The 20,431-nt window shown below is 37.9% G+C and overlaps 2 protein-coding genes across 2 annotated transcripts in view; one reads left to right on the top strand and one right to left on the bottom strand.

Annotated features, from left to right (window-relative positions):
• SLC44A3 (solute carrier family 44 member 3) overlaps nucleotides 1-14,929 on the top strand; it is a 31,230-nt gene extending 16,301 nt beyond the window's left edge. The window contains exons 11-16 of the mRNA XM_033151567.1: nucleotides 5,272-5,428; nucleotides 6,470-6,553; nucleotides 10,353-10,490; nucleotides 11,342-11,578; nucleotides 13,379-13,474; nucleotides 14,888-14,929. Coding sequence (XP_033007458.1) covers nucleotides 5,272-5,428; nucleotides 6,470-6,553; nucleotides 10,353-10,490; nucleotides 11,342-11,578; nucleotides 13,379-13,474; nucleotides 14,888-14,899 — 724 coding nt within the window. The 3' untranslated portion in view covers nucleotides 14,900-14,929. The remainder of the gene's footprint in view (nucleotides 1-5,271; nucleotides 5,429-6,469; nucleotides 6,554-10,352; nucleotides 10,491-11,341; nucleotides 11,579-13,378; nucleotides 13,475-14,887) is intronic.
• Nucleotides 14,930-16,365: 1,436 nt separating this feature from the next.
• Nucleotides 16,366-20,431, bottom strand: part of CNN3 (calponin 3) — a 28,184-nt gene continuing 24,118 nt past the window's right edge. The window contains exons 6-7 of the mRNA XM_033151566.1: nucleotides 18,825-18,971; nucleotides 16,366-17,486 (exon numbers count right to left, since the gene is read on the bottom strand). Of these exons, the coding sequence (XP_033007457.1) occupies nucleotides 17,139-17,486; nucleotides 18,825-18,971 (495 nt within the window). The 3' untranslated portion in view covers nucleotides 16,366-17,138. The remainder of the gene's footprint in view (nucleotides 17,487-18,824; nucleotides 18,972-20,431) is intronic.

Raw genomic sequence — 20,431 nt, forward strand, 5'->3', positions numbered from 1 at the left:
CTTGTCATATAATAATAATAATAATAATGGTTGTGCAACATATTTCATAAGTGCAAGACACCTATTGGAATCAGCTGAACGAAGCTTCTACTAGCTGTTGTGTGAGCAGGCTGCCATAACTGGATACCCAGTGCCTCTGGCACCAATAAAACTACAATTCAAGCAATATTTGTTTTGTTTTATTCCAGAATGGACTGTCTAATAGCCGGAATTCAGTCATTCCAGAATAATTCATGTATTGGCAATCACTGTAAACTGATTTTCCACTTCTCTATCCTTTTGTGAAGGTGTTAATCAACCTTCAATTTTTTTGCACTTCAAAGCTATAATTCATGTCATTCTATACAAATATTATCTATAGTGACCTCTTAACAAGACCTCTGTTACATTTTGACAAATAGTTTATTTAAACCCTTTTTTATTTTCATGAAATTAGCAACTCGTCCTCTATTACATTCATAAACTTTCATTTTCTACATGCCATACATAATACTGTTCTTCTTGCAAAGTGATATGTTCTCAGCTGTCTGAATTAATTTAGATCCCATGTGAGGGTAGCTTGTGCAAGCAATTTTTCATACTTGAAAAACCTGTCTGGCTTGTGCAAGCTTGTCTCTATGTGTGAGGTTGATTTGTTGGGTTATGCCCATTGTCAGTTTCACTTTACATATGATTCATTCTTTAAATTTTGAAAGTTCCCAAATGTTAGTGGTGTAATTGCTGCTTTTTAAAATCCCCACTCATATAATGGAATGAGTGCTTATTTGAGGAACATTGCCTTTGGGAAGAAAGAATGCTCCTGGCATTCTCAGTTGTGGAGTAAGGTTGACAATGGTAGATGTTTTTAGAATGTTCTTGGAGGTATTTGTATTCATAGCAGTTCTTCCAGCACATTTTTCTCCTTAGGAAAATCACTGTGTGCTGATTTCAGTAGGAATTTGTTTCAAAATATCACATTTGTACTACAACATATGTACTGGTCTTACATCATGCTGTTGATGACAGACTGGGCCACTAGGGGGCACAAGAGGCACATAGACTGAGCCAAGGCTCTGAATCCACCTCAGAGCCCAAATGGGTCACCTCACAGTATTTCTCAAACTTAGGTCTCCGGCTGTTGTTGGACTAAAACTCCCATGATCCCTGACCACTGGTCCTGCTAGCTAGAGATGGTAGGAGTTGTAGTCCAACAGCAGCTGGGGATCCAAGTTTGAGAAACACTGCCTCAGGGGACATGCCAAGAGGACTCCCCCTCCCTCCCTAGCACCAAGGGAAGATTTTTCTTGAGGATGAGACAGAGGAAGAGAGAAAAAATAAACAAATAAATTGTCCTTTTGGGAAAACCATGGGTAGGAGAGAGTATGAATTATTATGACCCTTTTGAGGGTTTTAGAAGCTAAGGAAGAAAGAACACACTGTGGTATTTTGGGAGAGAAACTGAGGCAGTGAGAGGGAAGATTTTGTAGTTCATGTGTACCAGCACACAGCACTTTCACTTGTAAACCATGATTTAGCAAACTAGGTCATATAGAAATGACTATAAGAAATAGTCATTTCTGACACTGTTGTTACATTATTCCATTCATTCATCCATCCATCCATCCAATTTGACCCCAGTTAATAGTATAGGTCAGGGTTGACTTAATTCATACAAGCTAGAGATATTGATCTCACCAGAATTTTCCCAAGGGTAACAAGCATGCCTTCTCTCCTCGCATTCTCGCCTTCTGATAAAGTGCACCACTGTAACCTTCAGAATGGCTTTGTTCCTTTGGCAAGAGCCATCAAATTAGAGTTGATGTTTGCGTGCTTTACACCGTTTTCTCTTTTATAATGCTAGATGATGTATGTTAGCATTGAAATTCATGTATTTGCCAAGGGAAATGAGCCACCCTACAGTATTGGTCATTCTTCCTGTGATTTGCTTTGCCAGCACATAGCAGTATTTAAACCAATGCAGCGGACTAAGGCATGTAGAAAGATGAAGCAAGAATGCTATCACATGCTTTGGGGCAGTAGTATGGTATGTCACGGAGCTTTGTTTATCACATTGCATGCAGAGCCTTTCCCTTTAGCTAGTAAGCGTTTACAGGAAATAGAGCAGCCTTTACCTCAGCAAACCTGCTTCCTCACTACACAAAGCAATCTATTAGGCATTTTGCAGTCTCTCCATAAGCGGAATTAAAAGTGGGGAGGGTGGAGAGTTGTTTCAGCTGGATTAGCTTTACAGGGGTCATCTGTTTGACCTGAAAAGGTACTTTGCTTTCTTTTATTTTTGATAAAAGATGCATTCTTTAGAGCTGTTAATAATTTAATAACAGACAGCTTACTCTAACACCTACTCTTTTATGATTTGTGAAAGCAGAACTCAGTATTTTGAAATCTGCCTTTAAAAAGGACTTCATATTGAGAGGTTGCATTTTAAACTTACAGTTTATGGTGAGTAAGGATGCAAATTCAGTACCTTTAAATGAGTGGCAGCGCAGCTGAGTGACCAATAAGTGGGTATGGGCTGAAATCCCAACTCAGGCCTAATTTCATCGGTTGACACTGGGCAAGTCTGTAAAAATAGTAATGATACTCTTGCTGTTATTTCACATTTACAGTATTTCAAATCAGAAATATATAGAAGGCATCAAAGGATTGTTGGAGTGATAGTAGTGGGAAAGAGATGCATTGCTTGCTTCTCTTTCCACTAAAAAAATACAATGCCTGAAAAGTGCTGGACCATATCATAAGATTGTAAAGTTCTCTGATGCTATGGAATGAGATACCTCATACTTGTATTTCACAGAGGAAAGGGAGCTTCATTTTACAAATAATTAAATATATTTTTATTATGTAGACAAATCCACAGTCAATTTTGTGAGTGTAGATTATTTTATTTACTTTATAACAGCACAAGGAACAGGGCACATGCCACCATGGAACTATCTCAGCAAGCAGGAATTCAGCTCAGAAAATTCATGTTGTAAAAGTGTCTGCAAACAGTATCAGGGGTATCTTCTTCTCTTAAGAGTCCTCTTAACAGCTGTGTGGTACTGCCCAGTTGAACTTTGCCCAATGAAGTAACCATGTACTAACTCAGTACTGCCCAGTACTAACTCAGCATTATTAGATGACTTCGATTTTTTCTCTGCAGTTGATGACATTTCCTGAGCCATATTAGCTCCACCAGCTGTCTCTTATCTTGCATCTTTGCATTTTTTGTTCAATCTTAGATAAAAGGAAAGTCTTTGTTCTGTTTTTTGACCTGATAGAGCCCATAAAGCCGCAAAACATTATCAGAGCCTGTTTTCTTCAGTGTTCCTTGGCTGGAACCAGGCAGTTGAAGAATTTGTTATAGACTTATCCAAACACACTTCAAAATTTACCATTTGACTACATTAATGAACACACTTTAGGTCCTCGTGCTTTCAGTAAGCAATTAATTATTAATAAATGCATAATCCTTGCCTTTTTGCATGTCATATGCTTGGTTAATATATTTTTTGAATATATTCTGCAGTTGTATTTTCTCTAGGTGTTTCACATGTAAGCATTTATGAAGAGACATTTGATTAAGCTAAATTCAAACCGAGATAAAGATCTATTTCAGAAACATAAGAATGATGACTTTTAGAAAGTATGTCAATGTACTTATTTTACATAGAAATCCAGCACTTACCCCCAAACTGTTCCCCTGGCCTGAAGAACTGAAATGAATGCATACCATTTTCCTGGTATTTCCTATTGAAAATAATGTGGTACATGCATACATAAATATAGCCTTATAGCTGTAGAGTAGCTATTACTGTGGAAAGGCTGTAGGGATTGTATTACTATGATACCTACCTAGGCTGACGTGGCTATGTCTATTTAAATTCCTGCTTAGGTGAAGATTTAATAAAAATATATTTACAGAACTTCAGTTTCATACTTCACCATTGGCTCTTGTTCTTTTGCGAACACTGCTCCTATTTTGTAAAGGTCATGGCAGAAAACACTTGAAAGAGCGAACATTTTAAAGTGTGGTTCTCATTTCATTCATTCTTGAGGCTTGTTTTGGATTCATATTAATGCAAGCTTGAACTCAAATAATACTTGAGAAGTTCTGTTACAATCGTGTCCTGTGATTCATATTAAGCTCACCTTCAAAAGCCAGCTCACAGAAATCTATGGTTTGATCTCCCCTCCCCCATCCATTATAATGCTACAATCAATCCTAAGCAGTAAAGTCCTCATTTCACCATTAGCAGTGCTGCATACCAGTTTTATAGGTTTTTTTCGGAAAGGAGGCCTAATCTTATATTTAATAAGTGAAGAGAAGAAGAATTAGAGTTTATAATGAAATGGCAAATAGGGATTGATCAGAATAGTGTCGGGGGGGGAAAGAGATTAACTAAAAACTGTATACAGTACAGTACTACAAATTTCATATTGGCTTTTCCCTGTTTAGAGGTCTATTAAAATCTTACCGTTTTTAATTATTTGTTTACTTACAATAATTAGACTGCTAATAAAAATGTTTCCAAGTGGGACACAGCATATTAAAAACAGGATAAAATTCACAAATCTTAAGCCTTAAGGTACTATAGAATAGAACCAAAAGCAGGAGCACTATTCCCTGAATGTTTGCCTGAATAAAAACATTTTAAATATGCCATTTGCAGTTGTAGCATATCAGGAGATACTGTGTGCCATAACACTGAATGCCCTCTTATGAATATTTCTCAAACAAACCTTGGAAAGCATGAGTCCTTATCTATACATATGTTTGTTTCTGGTCTCACTGGGGACCACGCCACTCTTTTTGCTGGAAGCAGCAGATCTATGTACTCAAAAGATAGGTTCTCCTGTGCCCATCAGATCAGTGAAAGTGGTGACCATGCAGATTTCCCCAGGGCTCTACTGAGCATGTGAAACTGCATTTTCATTCAGGGAATTTCCTATGTGTGTAAAGATTAATTTCCATAGAGTATTCCATAGTGTATTATTCAGAGAATAGGATTGGATAGCACAGTTGTTTTGAGTGGTTTGTAGCCCCCAGTACTGTCACATACATAATGGAGCTTCTGGAATGGCAGGGTTGAGAGCATGTAAATTATAATGGCCTTAAATATATATGCATCCAATTTGATGGCACGTGGGCTCAATTCAGTTTTTCAAAGGGCAGTAGATACAGGACTTCCGTCATAATTGGTTAACAAACTATGAGATGCCGATCCTAATAGCTATAATGTGTTTCATTTTATTATCTGTGTAGTTTTACATGTTTGTTTTTCATTCTAGAAATAAAAGTAAACCACCAAGTCATCCTGTCCTGTCTTCCATATCAATTCTTTTTTGTTATCATCTGGGAACAGTTGTGAAAGGGTCCTTTTTAATCACAATAGTGAGAGTCCCAAGGATAATTCTATTGTCAATTTATAGCATCCTGGAAAAAAAGGTAGGCTTGTACTTTAGTTTTGTAACGCCATCATATAGCAGTTAATGCATCAAGGAGCAGAAAGTAATGATATCTGAGCATCATTTCCCCCTCTTGTATTTATTTTTTACTTACTTATTTATTGAGCTTTATAGCTCAATATCATCCCAATTCCAAACGTTCACAGCAGGTTACAAAGTTCAAGACACAACATTTCTATTGTGCAGTCTTAAAAATCTCCACCCCTTGATGGCTTACCTATAACCTAGGGATGAGGAACCTCTGACTTGTGTGCCTAACACAGACAGATTTTGACAAAAGAAGTATTTAGGGTTTCATGGATTAAAACTGGAAGCTTGAATTACGACTGTGAGATAGTATGGAGCTAGTGGAATTATAAACACTAAAGAAATTCATTTTCCTCATACACCTTCTTTAGGCATTGAGCTGCCACGTTCTGAAGAAGCTAAAGCTTTCTGAATAGTTTACAAGCACAATACCGTTTTGAATGTTGAGGATTGATCAGGAAAAGGTTGATGGCACAAATCAAGGAAAGGCATTGCTTGTTACAGGAATTAATTCTAGATATGATTTCTAATTACCAGCATTTTAAAAAAAAATATGCTGAATCCTTTAAACATTTTTATTTGTTGTTGTTTAGTTGTTTAGTCGTGTCCGACTCTTCGTGACCCCATGGACCAGAGCACGCCAGGCATTTTATTTACATGAAAATAATAAATATTTTGTGTTCTGCTCATCTCTGTCACGTAATATAGTTGATTGTACACATTGTGTGTTACCAGATGTAATCTGTCTTTAAAATGCAGTTGCCACAGTCTAGCAGTTTCTTGTGCATACAGAAACTCTTCTGCCAAATGAAGATCCAAAGTGCAACAATTTCCCTAAATATTTCATATTTGGGGGGAGATGATCTCACATACTACTTCTGCACACGTAGAAGCATGGAATACACTATGATTTCACAACATGCGAATATAAAACACTAGCTTTGCAAATATGTTTCTGGCTTTGACAACTAATTAATGCTGTTTCCCACTGCAGAAGAATACATGTGCAAGATGCATATTCAAATGCTGCTGTTGCTGTTTCTGGTGCCTAGAAAGAGGCCTAAAATGCTTAAACCAGGTATGTTATATCAGGTGAAGTTATGTATATACACTTGATTTTTTAGTGGGGAAAATCAGAATGAAAATGGAGGTTCTTTAGGAAAATACTCCAAAGGTTATTTAATTTTTACTTGCCCAGTTTAGCATTGGTTCAGAAATGCTAATTCTGTTGGTCACTATCACAGCTGTATACTGTGACTATCATGTTTGTCACAAAAATAACCATTATCTACTACTATGGTCTTTGAGGAATAAACAATTGTGAGTTTGGTTGATGCTACCACATGAGATTTTTGTACATGCTTCTCTGTCCTTAGAGGCTGTAGGCTCTCAAAGCAGCTTCAAGACAGATTAGTCCCAAGTTAGAGATATGACAATTAGTTTATACTTACCAGCAATCTCTATCTTCATATCCTTCTTGTTTTTTATTATGTTAAATCTTTGAGGATATAAGTGATGAAAATGCATTTTTGGATGGGTGTTTATAGGATAACTGGGTGGTTTTGCTACTTAAAATTATGCTTGAAATTATTATATGGAATGTTTTCTTAATGTTTCCTTGACACAATTATTTTATGGAGTTACGTAACTACTTATCTATTTTGGGCTTTAAAAAAAGAAAAGAAATGTGAAATATTGTATAATAAATAATCTGTGTAAATGCAAAATTGTAATATGAATTCAGTCTGCTAGTCATACTAAATATTTAGTTGAAACAAACAAACAAAAAAAATTCCTTGCAGTAGCAACTAAGTTTGTTCTTGGTATGAGCTTTTGTGTGCATGCACACTTATTCAGATACACTGAAACAGAAGTCACCAGACCCTTCTATATAGTGAGAGGGTGGGGAGGAGTATTACTCAGAAGGGTGGTGGGAATGGGTGATTGGCTGATAGGTGTAGTAAACCTGTTGACGACTGTTAACGACTGCAATTGGTCTACAGGAAAAAGCAAGGGTTGAGATGGCTAAAAATAGCTTTATCATGTGTAATGAGATAAGAATCCAATGTCTCTGTTCAGACCAGGTCTCTCCATGGTTTTAAGTTTGGTAATAAGTTGCAATTCAGCAACTTCTCTTTCCAGTCTATTTCAGGGCAGTTCACAGAACAAAATCAGTGTACAAAACCACAAAATAAATATAATTAGTGTGGTTCTTTTATTAATTTGAAAAGTGATATTGCATTAGCCCCTCAGGTGCCCTTTTATTCAAATTTTGGCCTCACTCCCCAGTCCGTACAACAAGGCAGTGTGTAGCCCACAGGTTCCATGTCAAAGTACTCTTGCAAAAGTTTAACTGCCCTGAATTGTAGATGTTCTGCAAGTAAATAACTTAGATTCATTGTGATCAGTTCAGTTCAGCTCATTCAGACACCCTTTTATTCCTATTCATAGTCTGCCTACCTGTCGTAAGTAGTCTACCTACATCCAAGGACAATACACCACAGCTCCAGCATGGTACATCATTTATAATATGTGTGCCATCTTACTGTACTATAATGTACCTGGGTTGGGGCAATTCTGTATCCGGCATGGATTGAGACCAGCCAGATTGTATGAGCAAACCAAAGAAGCTAAATACAATCATGTCTGACCATCTTGTTTTTGGCTTCTTTTAAAAGAAGATTCTGTTGCTATGGCTCTCTTTTCACTGAGCTCATTTTTAATAGAGTCCTAGAATGGAAGACTGAATTCAGCTGTTACACAAAGTTGCAATTATTCTTCAGAAGCAGGAAACTTTAGGGCTTGGACCTGTGCCACAGGGCTTTTCTCATGAAGCTAACAGGTCAGTTTTTCCAAGACCCTTGACATTCATTCTGTATTGTGAAGTACAGAGGGATGTTCCCCCCCCCCAGTACTTTTTTTTGTCTACTGTGCTATTTCAAAATATGTAAACAATCTCATTCCTTATTTATCTGTGAGAAATATAGTCTTTGGTTCCCAGGCACTGGAACTTTTAGGGACTGAATTTCTTCTAAAAGGGAGTTGTAGGATAGTAACTTATTTATTTATCACCTTCCACACAGATCTCAAGGCGTTGTACAAAATGCAATAAAAATAGCTGAATAACACACACACACCAATAAAACCCCAACACAGGAAATAACAGCAGATATATCAGAGACCTATTCATCCAGCTAGGAAAGCTTCTTAGAACAAAACTGTCTTCAGTTGTTTCCAGAAAGTTCAGATAGTGGGTGTCTGTCGTGTCTCGCCAGGAGTGCTGCTCCACAGAACAAGGCCCTGCTCTGAGTCTCGGTGGAGTGGGTTTCTGGTACTGTATCTTTAGAACTTGATGGAAAAGCTATATTGTATACCACAGTGACTTACTGGGTATATAAAGGATTAAGCAGAACTCTCTCAAATGCTTTGGGTGTAAGTGTAACTGAATTATCTGTGTTCCAGATTTGCTAGTTTGTGCTGCTGTTGCAATTTTTGTTATCTTGGTCTATGGACTTGCGGTGAACATATGTGCTAACAAAGGATTTAAGTCTTTAACAAAACATGTTAAAGTTGTCAAAACGACAAAGAATCTTGTGTTATGTTAAGGACTAACAAAATTGTCTTATTTATTTGCTAGGCTTGTTAGTTGCTTGTTACACAGAGGTATCCAAGAGACTTAAAACATGTTTAAAAACATAATATTGATACATTCATTCAAAAATGCATGCAGTTTATAGAAAACTTACAACAACATTCCTCCATATCAGCTGCAGGAAACTGTGGCAGCACAGTAAAAGCAAATACATCATCATAATAGTCTATCAGCAGTCTGGTGGGGGAGGAGTGAGTTATGTTTTTACCAGGCACTGTAAAGATGTCAGTGAAGGTGCCAGGCAGATCTCAATAGGGAGAATGTTCCGCAGATGGGGGCTGCAACTGTAAAGGCATAAGTTTTCTTGGATTATATTTCACCTGATAAAAGTCCACAGAAACATATTTCAAAATAAATGGTCAATCTGGATCAGAGTTTTTTTTTTGCTGCAACTGATGAACTGTGTCACCCCTTTGGAAATTGCTAAAGTCGTCAGTTACCAATAGAATTCATGTTTGCAAGTTACGTTTCGTTTGATTTTTCCTCCACCTCCACTGCTATATTAAATTATGTGCAATGATGTACATTCATTAAATCAAGAGTCCAAAACTTTCCTAATTATGAAAAGAAAATTCAAATTTGGGGTATAAATCTTAGTCTGAGTGAAACTCTTCAGCAGATGCTGAGGAATTTTTCAGTTTCAAAAAAGCAAACTTAATTGGAATGTATGTAAGTCCCAAATAAATAGGGAAAACTATAAATTCTTTTGGCAGAATGTGTTTGCTTACTGCTAATCTCTGTTAAGAATGCCAATGAGAGATGGCTTTAAAAAATAGTTCAAAAATGATGTAATCCATTTTCTTTTTCTCTAAACAAAATACATCTGCTTTCAGACTGCTAAAAGAATAATTGTACAGAGTTTCACACATTCCTCTTTCATTTACATACCCACTTTGTACTTCAGTAACTAAATCCTTGAGGAATACAGGGCATTGATCTTCAGAGATTTAAAGAAAACTATTTAATTTGTGGTAAGACGTTTAGCTGTATTTTTTTAAAAAAAACTTTGTTAACCATTTCAGTTAAGAAGCTTTTCTGTGGTTTTTGAAAATTAGGTTCAAAGATTATGCAAGATAGTTTTCATAGAATTATGGAATACTTTTGTCAGACCTGGTTTTGAAGTAACTTAGGCTAGGTTAAGATTTCTACCTTCTACTTGTCATTCTCCTTCCTTCTTTTTTTTTTTTTTTGAAAAAAACTAAACCAATTTACATTCTAATTACAGAATGCATACACAGCAACAGCCATAAATGGGACATACTTTTGGACCTCAGCAGAAGATGCTGCTGTTATTTTATCAAAGAGTTCAGCTAACACCACAGCAATCAGCTGCTTCAGCGACTTTGTTATATTTCTAGGAAAGGTATAAGCTTATTATCACTGTGCCATTGATTATTAACTGAAAATACTGTCTTGTCAATATTTTTTATAACAATGGAATTCAAAAATTTCAAAGCTCAATTCTCCTCTCATGGCAATTAATATTGCTCCTTGCTTGAAATCTCCCCTAATCAGTACAGTATAATATATGGAAATAAACTAGGATTCATGAGTGATGTTTATAGAGAAGTAACTAAGTTTGAAATTTTTGAGTAAACAGGGAAGTACTGTTTGAGTTGGGTTGGGCATTCTGCAATATTGTGACTTGGCATTATATGAGTTTGAGTTGCAGTGCCTTTCCTTTCCACCCTTCCTGACTTCCTATTTTGTATGAGTCAGAAGAGCAAGCACTAGGAGAAAATTCATATCCCACCTGAGGACATCTTAAGAATACCTTACAGATAAGACCAATGGTCCCTTTGAGCACTGTAGTTTCTCCAATCCTGTTGTAGTAGCAAGCTGTGAATTGCTGTGATACTATAACTCAGAGGGAATCAGGCTGCACAAGGAGAGGAAGGAGATAATCGCACAAGCATGAGGCTTGTTCATGTAATGCCAAACCATAATTTGCCATTACATCTGAAGCAAGCATTGGAAAATGGTGCTGCTTTCCTCAAGCAGTTAATAGTCTTAATTTAAGATAATATACAGATAAGAAATAAAAAGAACAGAGCAAACAAATGTTGCAGCAAGGGAAATAAGATATTCCCTGTGAACTTTTGAATGCAATAATCTCTAAATGCTAAATACACTTAAATGTTTTGGTCATCTTTGGTGAGTGAAGTCTGCAATAGCTTCTTCTGAAATACAGTCTCTACATTTATTTCCAAACAGGTGTTTGTGATATGTTTCACAGTTTTTGGAGGTTTGATGGCATTTAACTACAACCGTGAATTACACGTTTGGGTAGTTCCACTGCTGCTGATTGCTTTTTTGGCTTATCTCATTGCCCACAACTTCTTATCAGTATTTCAGACAATAGTGGAAGCCCTATTGCTTTGCTTTGCTGTTGACAGAGAAACAAATGATGGATCTGCAGAGAAGCCTTACTTCATGGACCAAGAATTAATGGTAAGCAGTTACAGACAAAACTTTAGCTTGGGCAAGTAAGCAGGCACTTCTGTGGGTCTGTTCACACTGGGATAATCTTTGCCATGTCCTTGGCCACAGAGGTGGAGATGATTGACCAGCCTGGTCTCAGTCATCTTCCTGGGGTTGAGGAGAGCTTCACTTAGAGGAGATGGTATTGAAGTTGCATCAGTGGTTCTGCCTCTGCCTTAAGGCTATCCAATAACAGTGAGGTGGGACTCTCTTCAGGCAACTCATCAGGTCCCTCCCCAGCATCCAGATCAGCTCCTTCCAGACAGGGTCCAACTCCACAGTCTCTACAGGGCTTATGACACAATCAGATTGGGCTTACATCCAGATAAGTGTGTGTAGGATTACTGTCTTAATATGATGTGCAGTGCAATCTGGTGCACATTTACTCAGGTAATCCCTATTATGCTCAGTGGGTTTTACAACCAGGTGTTTGTAGGATTACAGCCTTAAACATTTCCTTCTATTGTTGACCGCCTCCTGTGATGTATGTATGATGATTTTAGGGTGGTCCTTGGCTAAAGGGCTGGGCACTTTCAGAAGTCTTTAAAGGTTCCTGCACACTTGGTTCTTGGACTCTCTTACCTTCGTGCAAAGAGGGGAGAGAACTCTGTTGCAACAGAAAAATAAACATATGCCTTGCTTTCACTGCATCTTGCCTCTACCCATTCATCTCTGACCAATCATAGACTTGGAGGACTCAGTCCCTTTGGGAGTTGGGCAGCAAAAGTCAACCCCCTTATTTTTCTACAACCCATCTTAAGGTATAAAAGCTAACAACATAATCCTAAACAGATTTAACAGGAAACCAGTCCCACTTAGCTCAGTGGGTCCTCCTGCTAATATCCTTAGCATTTCAGCCTTAAGTACCAATTCTATATGTTTACACAGATAAAATCACATTAAGTTTAATAGGAGTTCCTGATAATTGTGCTTAGTACAGTTTTAATTAAATATTTTAAATATATACCAACATTTCTTGGTGTGAGAGTATGCAAGTGTTTGAGTAAAAAGTTGGTCCAGTAGAACAGAAATGCAAGGCCAACAGAACAGCACTGATATTTTTCCTAACTGTTCTTCTATCAAGAGGTCTAGAAAAGGACAACCAAATTGATCAAGGAGGTGGAAGAACTGCTTGATCACAACATTTGGGGCTTTCTAGTGTAGAGAAAAGGTGAGTTAAGAGGAGACGCAGTAGAGGTGTATAAATTTATGAAGAAAGCGAATGGAATTACATCTTTTCTCCCCCATAACACTAAAACTCAGAAATATCCAATGAAGTTGAATATTGGAAAATTTAGGGTGGGGAAAAAAGTACTACTTCACACACTGCATATTTAAACCATGGAATTCACTTTGAGAATGTGAAAGGCCGCCTGGGTAGCTTTAAAAGATTAGACAAATGCATGGATGGTAAAGCTATATTCTGCCTCCACTGTTGGAGGTAGCATGCCTCTGAATGCCAGCTGCTGGGAATCACTAGTGGGAAAAGTGCTATTGTCCTGAAGTCCTACTTTCAGACTTCCCATAGGCATCTGGCTGGCCACTGTGACAACAGGATGCTAAAATAGTTGGGACATTAGCCTCATCCAGCTGGTAATTCTTAAGTTCTTAAGGGCATATATTTTCCTTTTGCAAATATTATCTGTATTACCGCAGAAAACATCAGCTTTGGCTAAAAAAAAATCAGAAGTGGGTTGTCAATCCTAATCTAATATTGACTAGATCTGAAATTTCTCAGTAGCATTCAATTGGTTGTTTTGTTCTTTGTAGAACTTTTTGGATCACAGCAGCAAGTTTGCAGAGAACACACACAGAAATAAAAATATCCTTCATAACAAGGAATATGGCACAGAACTTCAGCCTATGGTAAGAAACAAGTAAATGCCATAATATATGGACATTAAATAACAAGGTGTATTTTCTTTTGCGGAGGCAGTGAAGGATAGGCGTGCCTGGCGTGCTCTGGTCCATAGGGTCACGAAAAGTCGGACACGACTGAACGACTGAACAACAACAAATTTTCTTTTGCAGTATGAATGTATTTTATACTTTGTGTTTCCAGTATAGTACTTCTAGAGAGGGGAGGAGGATACTTTTGGAAGAAATATTCCTAATTTCAGAGTGGGATACTTTGCTCGTGTAAGCAGAACACACTTTAGCATCATCTTTCTGTTTGAAAGCCAAGCATAGTGGGTACATGAGCATAGCACTACGTTCTGATATGTAATCTTCCCAGACCATATTAGGTATATAAAGGGAGGATTAGGCTGCCATGACCTGTTTCTTCAATGTCGCCACATTCTTCCACTGAATAACGTAATTTCCCTTAAACTGTATTTATACATAATAAAGGTAAAGGGACCCCTGACCATTAGGTCCAGTCGTGTCCGACTCTGGGGTTGCGGTGCTCATCTCGCTTTACTGGCCAGGGGAGCTGGCATACAGCTTCCAGGTCATGTGGCCAGCATGACAAAGCCGCTTCTGGCGAACCAGAGCAGCGCACAGAAACACCGTTTACCTTCCCGCTTGGAGCGATACCTATTTATCTACTTGCAATTTGACGTGCTTTTGAACTGCTAGGTAAAGGAGGGATACTGTCTGCTCGTGTGTTAACGAGATCAAGTTTTAAAATCAGCAACAAAACCAGCACTAACCTATTGCTCTTCTCCCTGTGCCCCCTCTTTTACATGGGTGTCTTTAAGGTAGTGCACAGATAAAGTATATAATATGTAGCTTCTCCTAAAAATGGTAGCAGCATTTTTAAAATGTTTCTGACATAATTTCACTCGTGCCCACTTAAAAAAAAATAGATTTTTTGAAACAATGTATCTGTAGCATAATTGACTTGACTTTTGGTTTTTTTCTGTGCATGGTTTTTACAGTAGCAGCCATCCTTTTCCTGCCAAAATAGTTTTTGCCAGGAAAGAAAATCTGCACGTAGTGCTCATGTTGTAAGCCCTGACAGAGCTTAGGCTCTTGCATATTTTTTTCTTTTCAGAACTTTCTGGTGCATGGAAATAAGCCAGTCAGGCAGTCTGGAAGTGTGGTTTTAAGTTTATTGTGTTTATGAATGGCTGTACTTGGCTTTCTCATTGTATGTGGGTCTTTGAGCATTTTTGCCAAAACAAAAGTCACACGTACACTAGCAGAATAATCTGGAGTATTATTTCTATGCCAAACTTTCTCTTTTTATCTCTTCATATGCTTTGTGTTGCTTTACAGACTTTGTGTTACCATTATGACTAATCCTATGCATTTTTCCATTTTTTCTTACTATAGGCCAGAACTTGAGATGGCTCTAAAAGTACACAGCAAAAACAGCAAAATGCAGATAAAATAAAAGTGAAGGTTACCAATATTTTGAGATAAATTATCTCCTAAATCAGTTTGTACCTCTTGCACTGGAAGAGATGATTAACTCACTCTAACTCAGTGAAAAACTAAAAAAAAACATTATGTATGGTTTTATTGAAATAGTATTTAAATATGTTTTATACTAATTATCAAATCTGCTGTAAGTTTTGTTGCACTTCAACATGATAAAACTGTCTTTTTTGTATAAAGCCCCTTAAGAAAGCACAATGAAATTGACTCAGCGACTTTTATATACAAGTGACTCACAATTTATGTGCATTTAACTTGTGTGCATTCAGCTTTATGCACTTGGCAAAAAAATTGTTGAAAAAAATAAAATGGGGTGGGTGTCTGAGGAAAAGACTTTGGCAATCCCACCTGCCATTGAACCCAATGTGTTTTTATTACATGTGATTTTGACTTTGTACCCTATACCTGGAATGTAGGCACAGCATAAGTTGAGAGTCACCTGTATACAATGCAGCCTGGATAACATCTAAACTGTGAATAATCATGTCATAGATTAAGAAGCAGTGCTAGTTAGAGGGTCCACTATGGTAAGGAGTACGTCGCGGAATCATGTTATCTAGGAATTTTTGGTAATGTTGTTCATATGGTTAGGTTCCTTCCATTGCAGTCCTTTATGGAAAACATTGTGCATGTCCTAAATTAACAAAACCATAGATGTCCTGAAGAACAATTGTATCCTGCAAAGGAGAATCAGTGATCACTCAAGAAGGCAGGTCTTTAACAACAAAGACCAAGAGTTTGGGAATATTTGCTGTATGCATTCCTTTTATTTTGGCATCCTTCGTGGGACAAAGCCTCATTAAATTAGACATATCTATAAGCGCTATCTGGGGTAAGTAACTGTACTATTTCTATACTGTACTACTTCTATACTGTTCCTTTTTACATACAAGAGTATTTTATGATAAAATTATGTTCCATTACATCAAATGATGATCCCCAACTACTAGTAGTCTTTTTCCTAAAAAAGTAGTCATTTTCTTTGTGTGCAGAGGGCAAGATGCAGCCAGACCCTTTACTGGTTTGCATATTAAGTTATGTGGCACACAACTCAGACAAGCCCTTATCTCCCAAAGAACATCTGCATAACAGGCTTTCCCCCCCTTTCTGAGCAAAACCACCTCTTTAAAGTCTAAAAGCATACTGCTGGCTGCAAGTAAATTTTGCCTTGAATCTCTCTGGATCCTAAACTTTTACTTGTAAAAAAGAGTTCATTGCCAAAAGTTATAAGCAGCAAGGTAGAATCACCATGAGTGCATTATTTCCAATCTCCAGCAAATTGTTTTGTTGAAAATGAAAGAATATGTTTTGGACAAGTTATAAACAAAGGGACAATTGTAAATGTTTTCTGTAATTTGAATTTTGTATTTAATAACACAACATTTATTTATAAAAAATACAACAAGATCGGTTTATGATGAGAAATGTGGCAATAAATACAATTCAAAGAAAAGGCAATTCTACATGGATACATTATGGCACAGGAAATAAAAGTCAACGCACCATCAAAACATGGAGACTTCTGTGGGCTCAGAATTTATACAAGCTCCCTTTTTAAGCAAGACAGCTCTTTTTCTATAAGCTTGGTCAATTTAGATGAATGGAACACACACAATCACAAATGCACATTTATTATGTCTACTGTGAGTTTAGAGGTTAGCAAGCAAGTACTTATGAATAGACAGAAATCTTGCAGGTAATAAGCCACAACCTCAGTTTTTGTGGCATGGTCCACAATTAAGTCTTACAGTTTTCCACATAATGGAACTGTAAATAAAAACATTTTTTTAAAAGGAAAGGGCTGATATAGTATGTAAAATGCTCATTTCAGAACAAGGTTGTAAAAAAAAATGCATAGTTTTTATTATTAAAAGACTTGGCTGCATAAGAGAACTCTCCCTTTCACAGTATTCCTTTTTACTTCATATGCAGTTATTGGTTATGCTGTAGACTGCAACTGTTACAGCACTAAAGGCAACTAGAGAAGGAAAGGGCAGAGAAAGGAAAAAGGAATGTTATGTAAGGCAATTATTTCCTTAGGTACATGAAGCATAATGTGTAAAGAAGACGGGTAACAATTCCACAAGGCTAGTTTCGTTCTTTACTGAATAAAATAATAAACTAATACTGAGCTTTTGAGGCAAATCTAATAATCAATGCCCTGGTCACTGTACTGACCGTGGTAATCTCTCTGATATTCATCTTGGTATTCGCCGTGATAGTCATCTGGATATTCTGCCTGATAATCGCTATCGCTGATTTCTGACCCATTAGTTCCTGTTCCTTGACTCCCATTATGAATGACAGGTTCTGTTGGTGCAGCACAATACTTTGGGTCATATACTTGCCGTCCAAGCCCATAAACGCTCATCCCTTTCTGGGAAGCCACTTTGTTGGTGCCCATTTGTAGTGAAATAGTGGTGTTGTCCATGGGTTGTAATGTGAGCTTCTGGTCATAAATGTCTCGTCTTGTACCTGGTGCAAGCATCCCTGCCTAAAAACAAAGGTTTTTAAGCAGTTTGAACAGCATTGGGACTTTTAAAATAATAATGAGTGATGGCAGGAATGCACATGTGCATAATATTTTCCAGATATTAAGCTAGATTCAGCAAGCAACAGACTTCTCATCCCATCACAGAAATCAGAATAAAGCACATTATACTACGAGGAAGAAGCTATCGGTGCATGCTGAGGATCTTCACAATTTTGTATGTGTATTGCAAGGATGAAGAGCATCCCAAGCGATTATTCTGAGCTGCAGGCTACATCTTACCCCAAAGCTATTTAACATCTATATGAAGCTGTTAGGAGCAGTCATTAGGAATTTGCAGCACAATGTCACCAGTATAGGTTTATCTATTGTGGGTTAGCAGGTCTCAAGTTCAGGAACTGGGTCATATTGCCTTTTCTGAATAGGGTTGCACTCCCATTGAAGGAGCAGGTTTGTACAGTCATACCCCGGGTTGCACACAACCCGGAAGTGTTTCCGGAGCATGTGCGACCCCCGGAAACGCAGAACGCTTCTGCGCACTTCACACATGCGCAGAAGCGTTCAAATCGCGCTACTTCCGGGTTTTTTCTCTTTTGGGGGGGGCGTTCGTGTTAGACACGCCCATGTTACGTAGCGCGATCTGGAACGGATCACATGCGTAACACGGGGTACCACTGTAGTTAGGAAGTACTCACTGAATTGTGTTTGTCAGCAACTGTAAAGCCCCCTTGCACAGCATTTGTGCTATGTGTAAAGCAGACTGTGCTCCCACATTTTGACCAACCAGGATTTACCTCTGTGTAAGAGCTGGTTGCAGGGAACTCTCATGCACTGGAACCCAGCGCTAAACAGGGCTGACCTTGTACATAAGCTGATCTAGTTTGATCTAGGTGTGAGAGAGCTCCCTAGAAGAAACTCATGTACCTGAACCTGCCAAGCTTCAAAGAGGACTACATTGGACCAGCTGCCACAATGAAGAAAAGCTTCCTTTTAGCAGCACCTTGCTGCCATAGGTGCTCTGAAGTCTCAACTTTCAAAGTTCTACCCACCCCATATTTGGCCCTTTAGGAAGATCCTGGTAAGAATCTGGGCCCACGGATCAAAAAAGTTTACCCCCCCCCAAAATGCTACAGATTATATTATTCTACTGCACACAAAAACAAAAACCCAACCTTTGGTCCTCTTCTTAATTTTGTCCTTGAGATTGGTGTGGAAGCTGCAGCTAGTGCAAAATGTTGGTTTAGAAATATTTAAAAATAAATAAAATACCAAACAATGAAAGATAAATTTTAGGACTTCAGAAACAGAAGTATCCTAAATATGAAAGTAACTTTTGCTTACCTGACTAGCCCCTTTGTTAGTACCCATCTGCAGGCTTATTGTTGTCTGGTCAAATGGTTTATCAGTTTGCATCTTTGGATCATAGAGATGTCTCCTAGTCCCATAGGCAGTCATGCCTGCCTGGCTGGCACATTTATTGGTTCCCATCTATAAAGAGAATGAGGATCACTTGAAGGAGTTCTGATTGAGAACTACCATAAGTAAATGTACTATACTAGGCCAGTGTATTGAAGAATGTAACATATATAAGTTGTGGTTGTGTGCTCAGTGCAGGGAGTTCCTGGTTCCCAGGGAATAAGTCTGTTTCCTTCAGATAGCTAACCTTAGAAGGTGAGCGAAACAGAGAGGAGACCTTCAAACACACTGTAGGAGCATCCTGCTCCTAGAGCTAACAGCTCTTCTGCAGAATGAAGTTCTTAGGACAGGGCTTGGGAAATGATCCTTTAAGAGGGGACATGTTACTTAGTGACTTCCCTACCTTGTCTGAAGGTAGCAGACATCACATATTGTCTAAATAGTATGGGAGAGCAGTCATTGTACACATTGACACCAACAACCTTGGGAAATGTTTGTTAGGCATGTTGTAATCCAAGATCTCTGTGGCAATATTTTTTTCAGAAATGCAGCCTCTTCCAGAGCTGGCATGTATCAATAGGAGGATGTTGATAGAAGGAAAGTTTTAAGTTTCCCAGCCATTGGAGAATTTTGAACTGCAGTGGAACCAGACTGCTGGTGCTTAATATTGAAAAGGTTGCAACATAGCTTTTAAACAGACTTGTAGGAGGTGAGAAGCATCTAGAATGAGATTAAGGAAAGGTGTGTAAATACTCCAGGGATGTGAGGTAGGGAAAGAGAATAATTTTGCAATGAGTGTACTGAGGAACAGTTTAAAAGAACAAAGGACTGTAGAGGTAAATAAGCAAACCAAACACATTTGGAAAGGAATACCATTTAAAATATATGCTAATTCTAGAAGCTTCCAAGTTTAGATGATGTTGGAATGGCTGGTGCTAAATTAGAATCATAGATACAGTAGAGAGATCAGAAATCTGGTGGAAAAGAAAGAATCAGTTGTATACAATTATCCCTGGATGTAAACTACAGAAAGGAAAACAAAGGGCTTATTAGAGTAGTGTTAATCCATGTGTCAAAGCAGGCATAGAGTCAACTCAACTATATTAACTTCAAAGGAACAACAGAATGGGTGTCTTTATGCCCTGGTTTGGGCTCCTTGGAGGTGTATCCGTTTGGTCCCTGTGGTAAGCAGAAGTTGCATTATATAAAACTTTGTTACCCTCATCTTATGTTCTTAAGATTTCAACTAAAAAGAGGACAGAGAGGGTTATTCAAAGATTAGTTACAGAGAGCAAACCTGAAATCTTCACGGCTGTATTGTACTCTACAAATTACATTGTGTGTTGTGGTAGAAATTGCCTGATTACATGAACAGAAGACTCGCACATTACTGAGTAGCACAGGAAGAATAAAGGCAGTGTTAATCATGCTTTTCATGTTAACATGTAAACCAGATCTATGAGGGACTAAAATATAGCAATTCTACTGTTACCTACCTTATTCTTCCTCATGTATATAGCTCATGAAATTCA

The sequence above is a fragment of the Lacerta agilis genome, chromosome 6 (assembly GCF_009819535.1).
Source record: "Lacerta agilis isolate rLacAgi1 chromosome 6, rLacAgi1.pri, whole genome shotgun sequence".
Taxonomy (NCBI): domain Eukaryota; kingdom Metazoa; phylum Chordata; class Lepidosauria; order Squamata; family Lacertidae; genus Lacerta; species Lacerta agilis.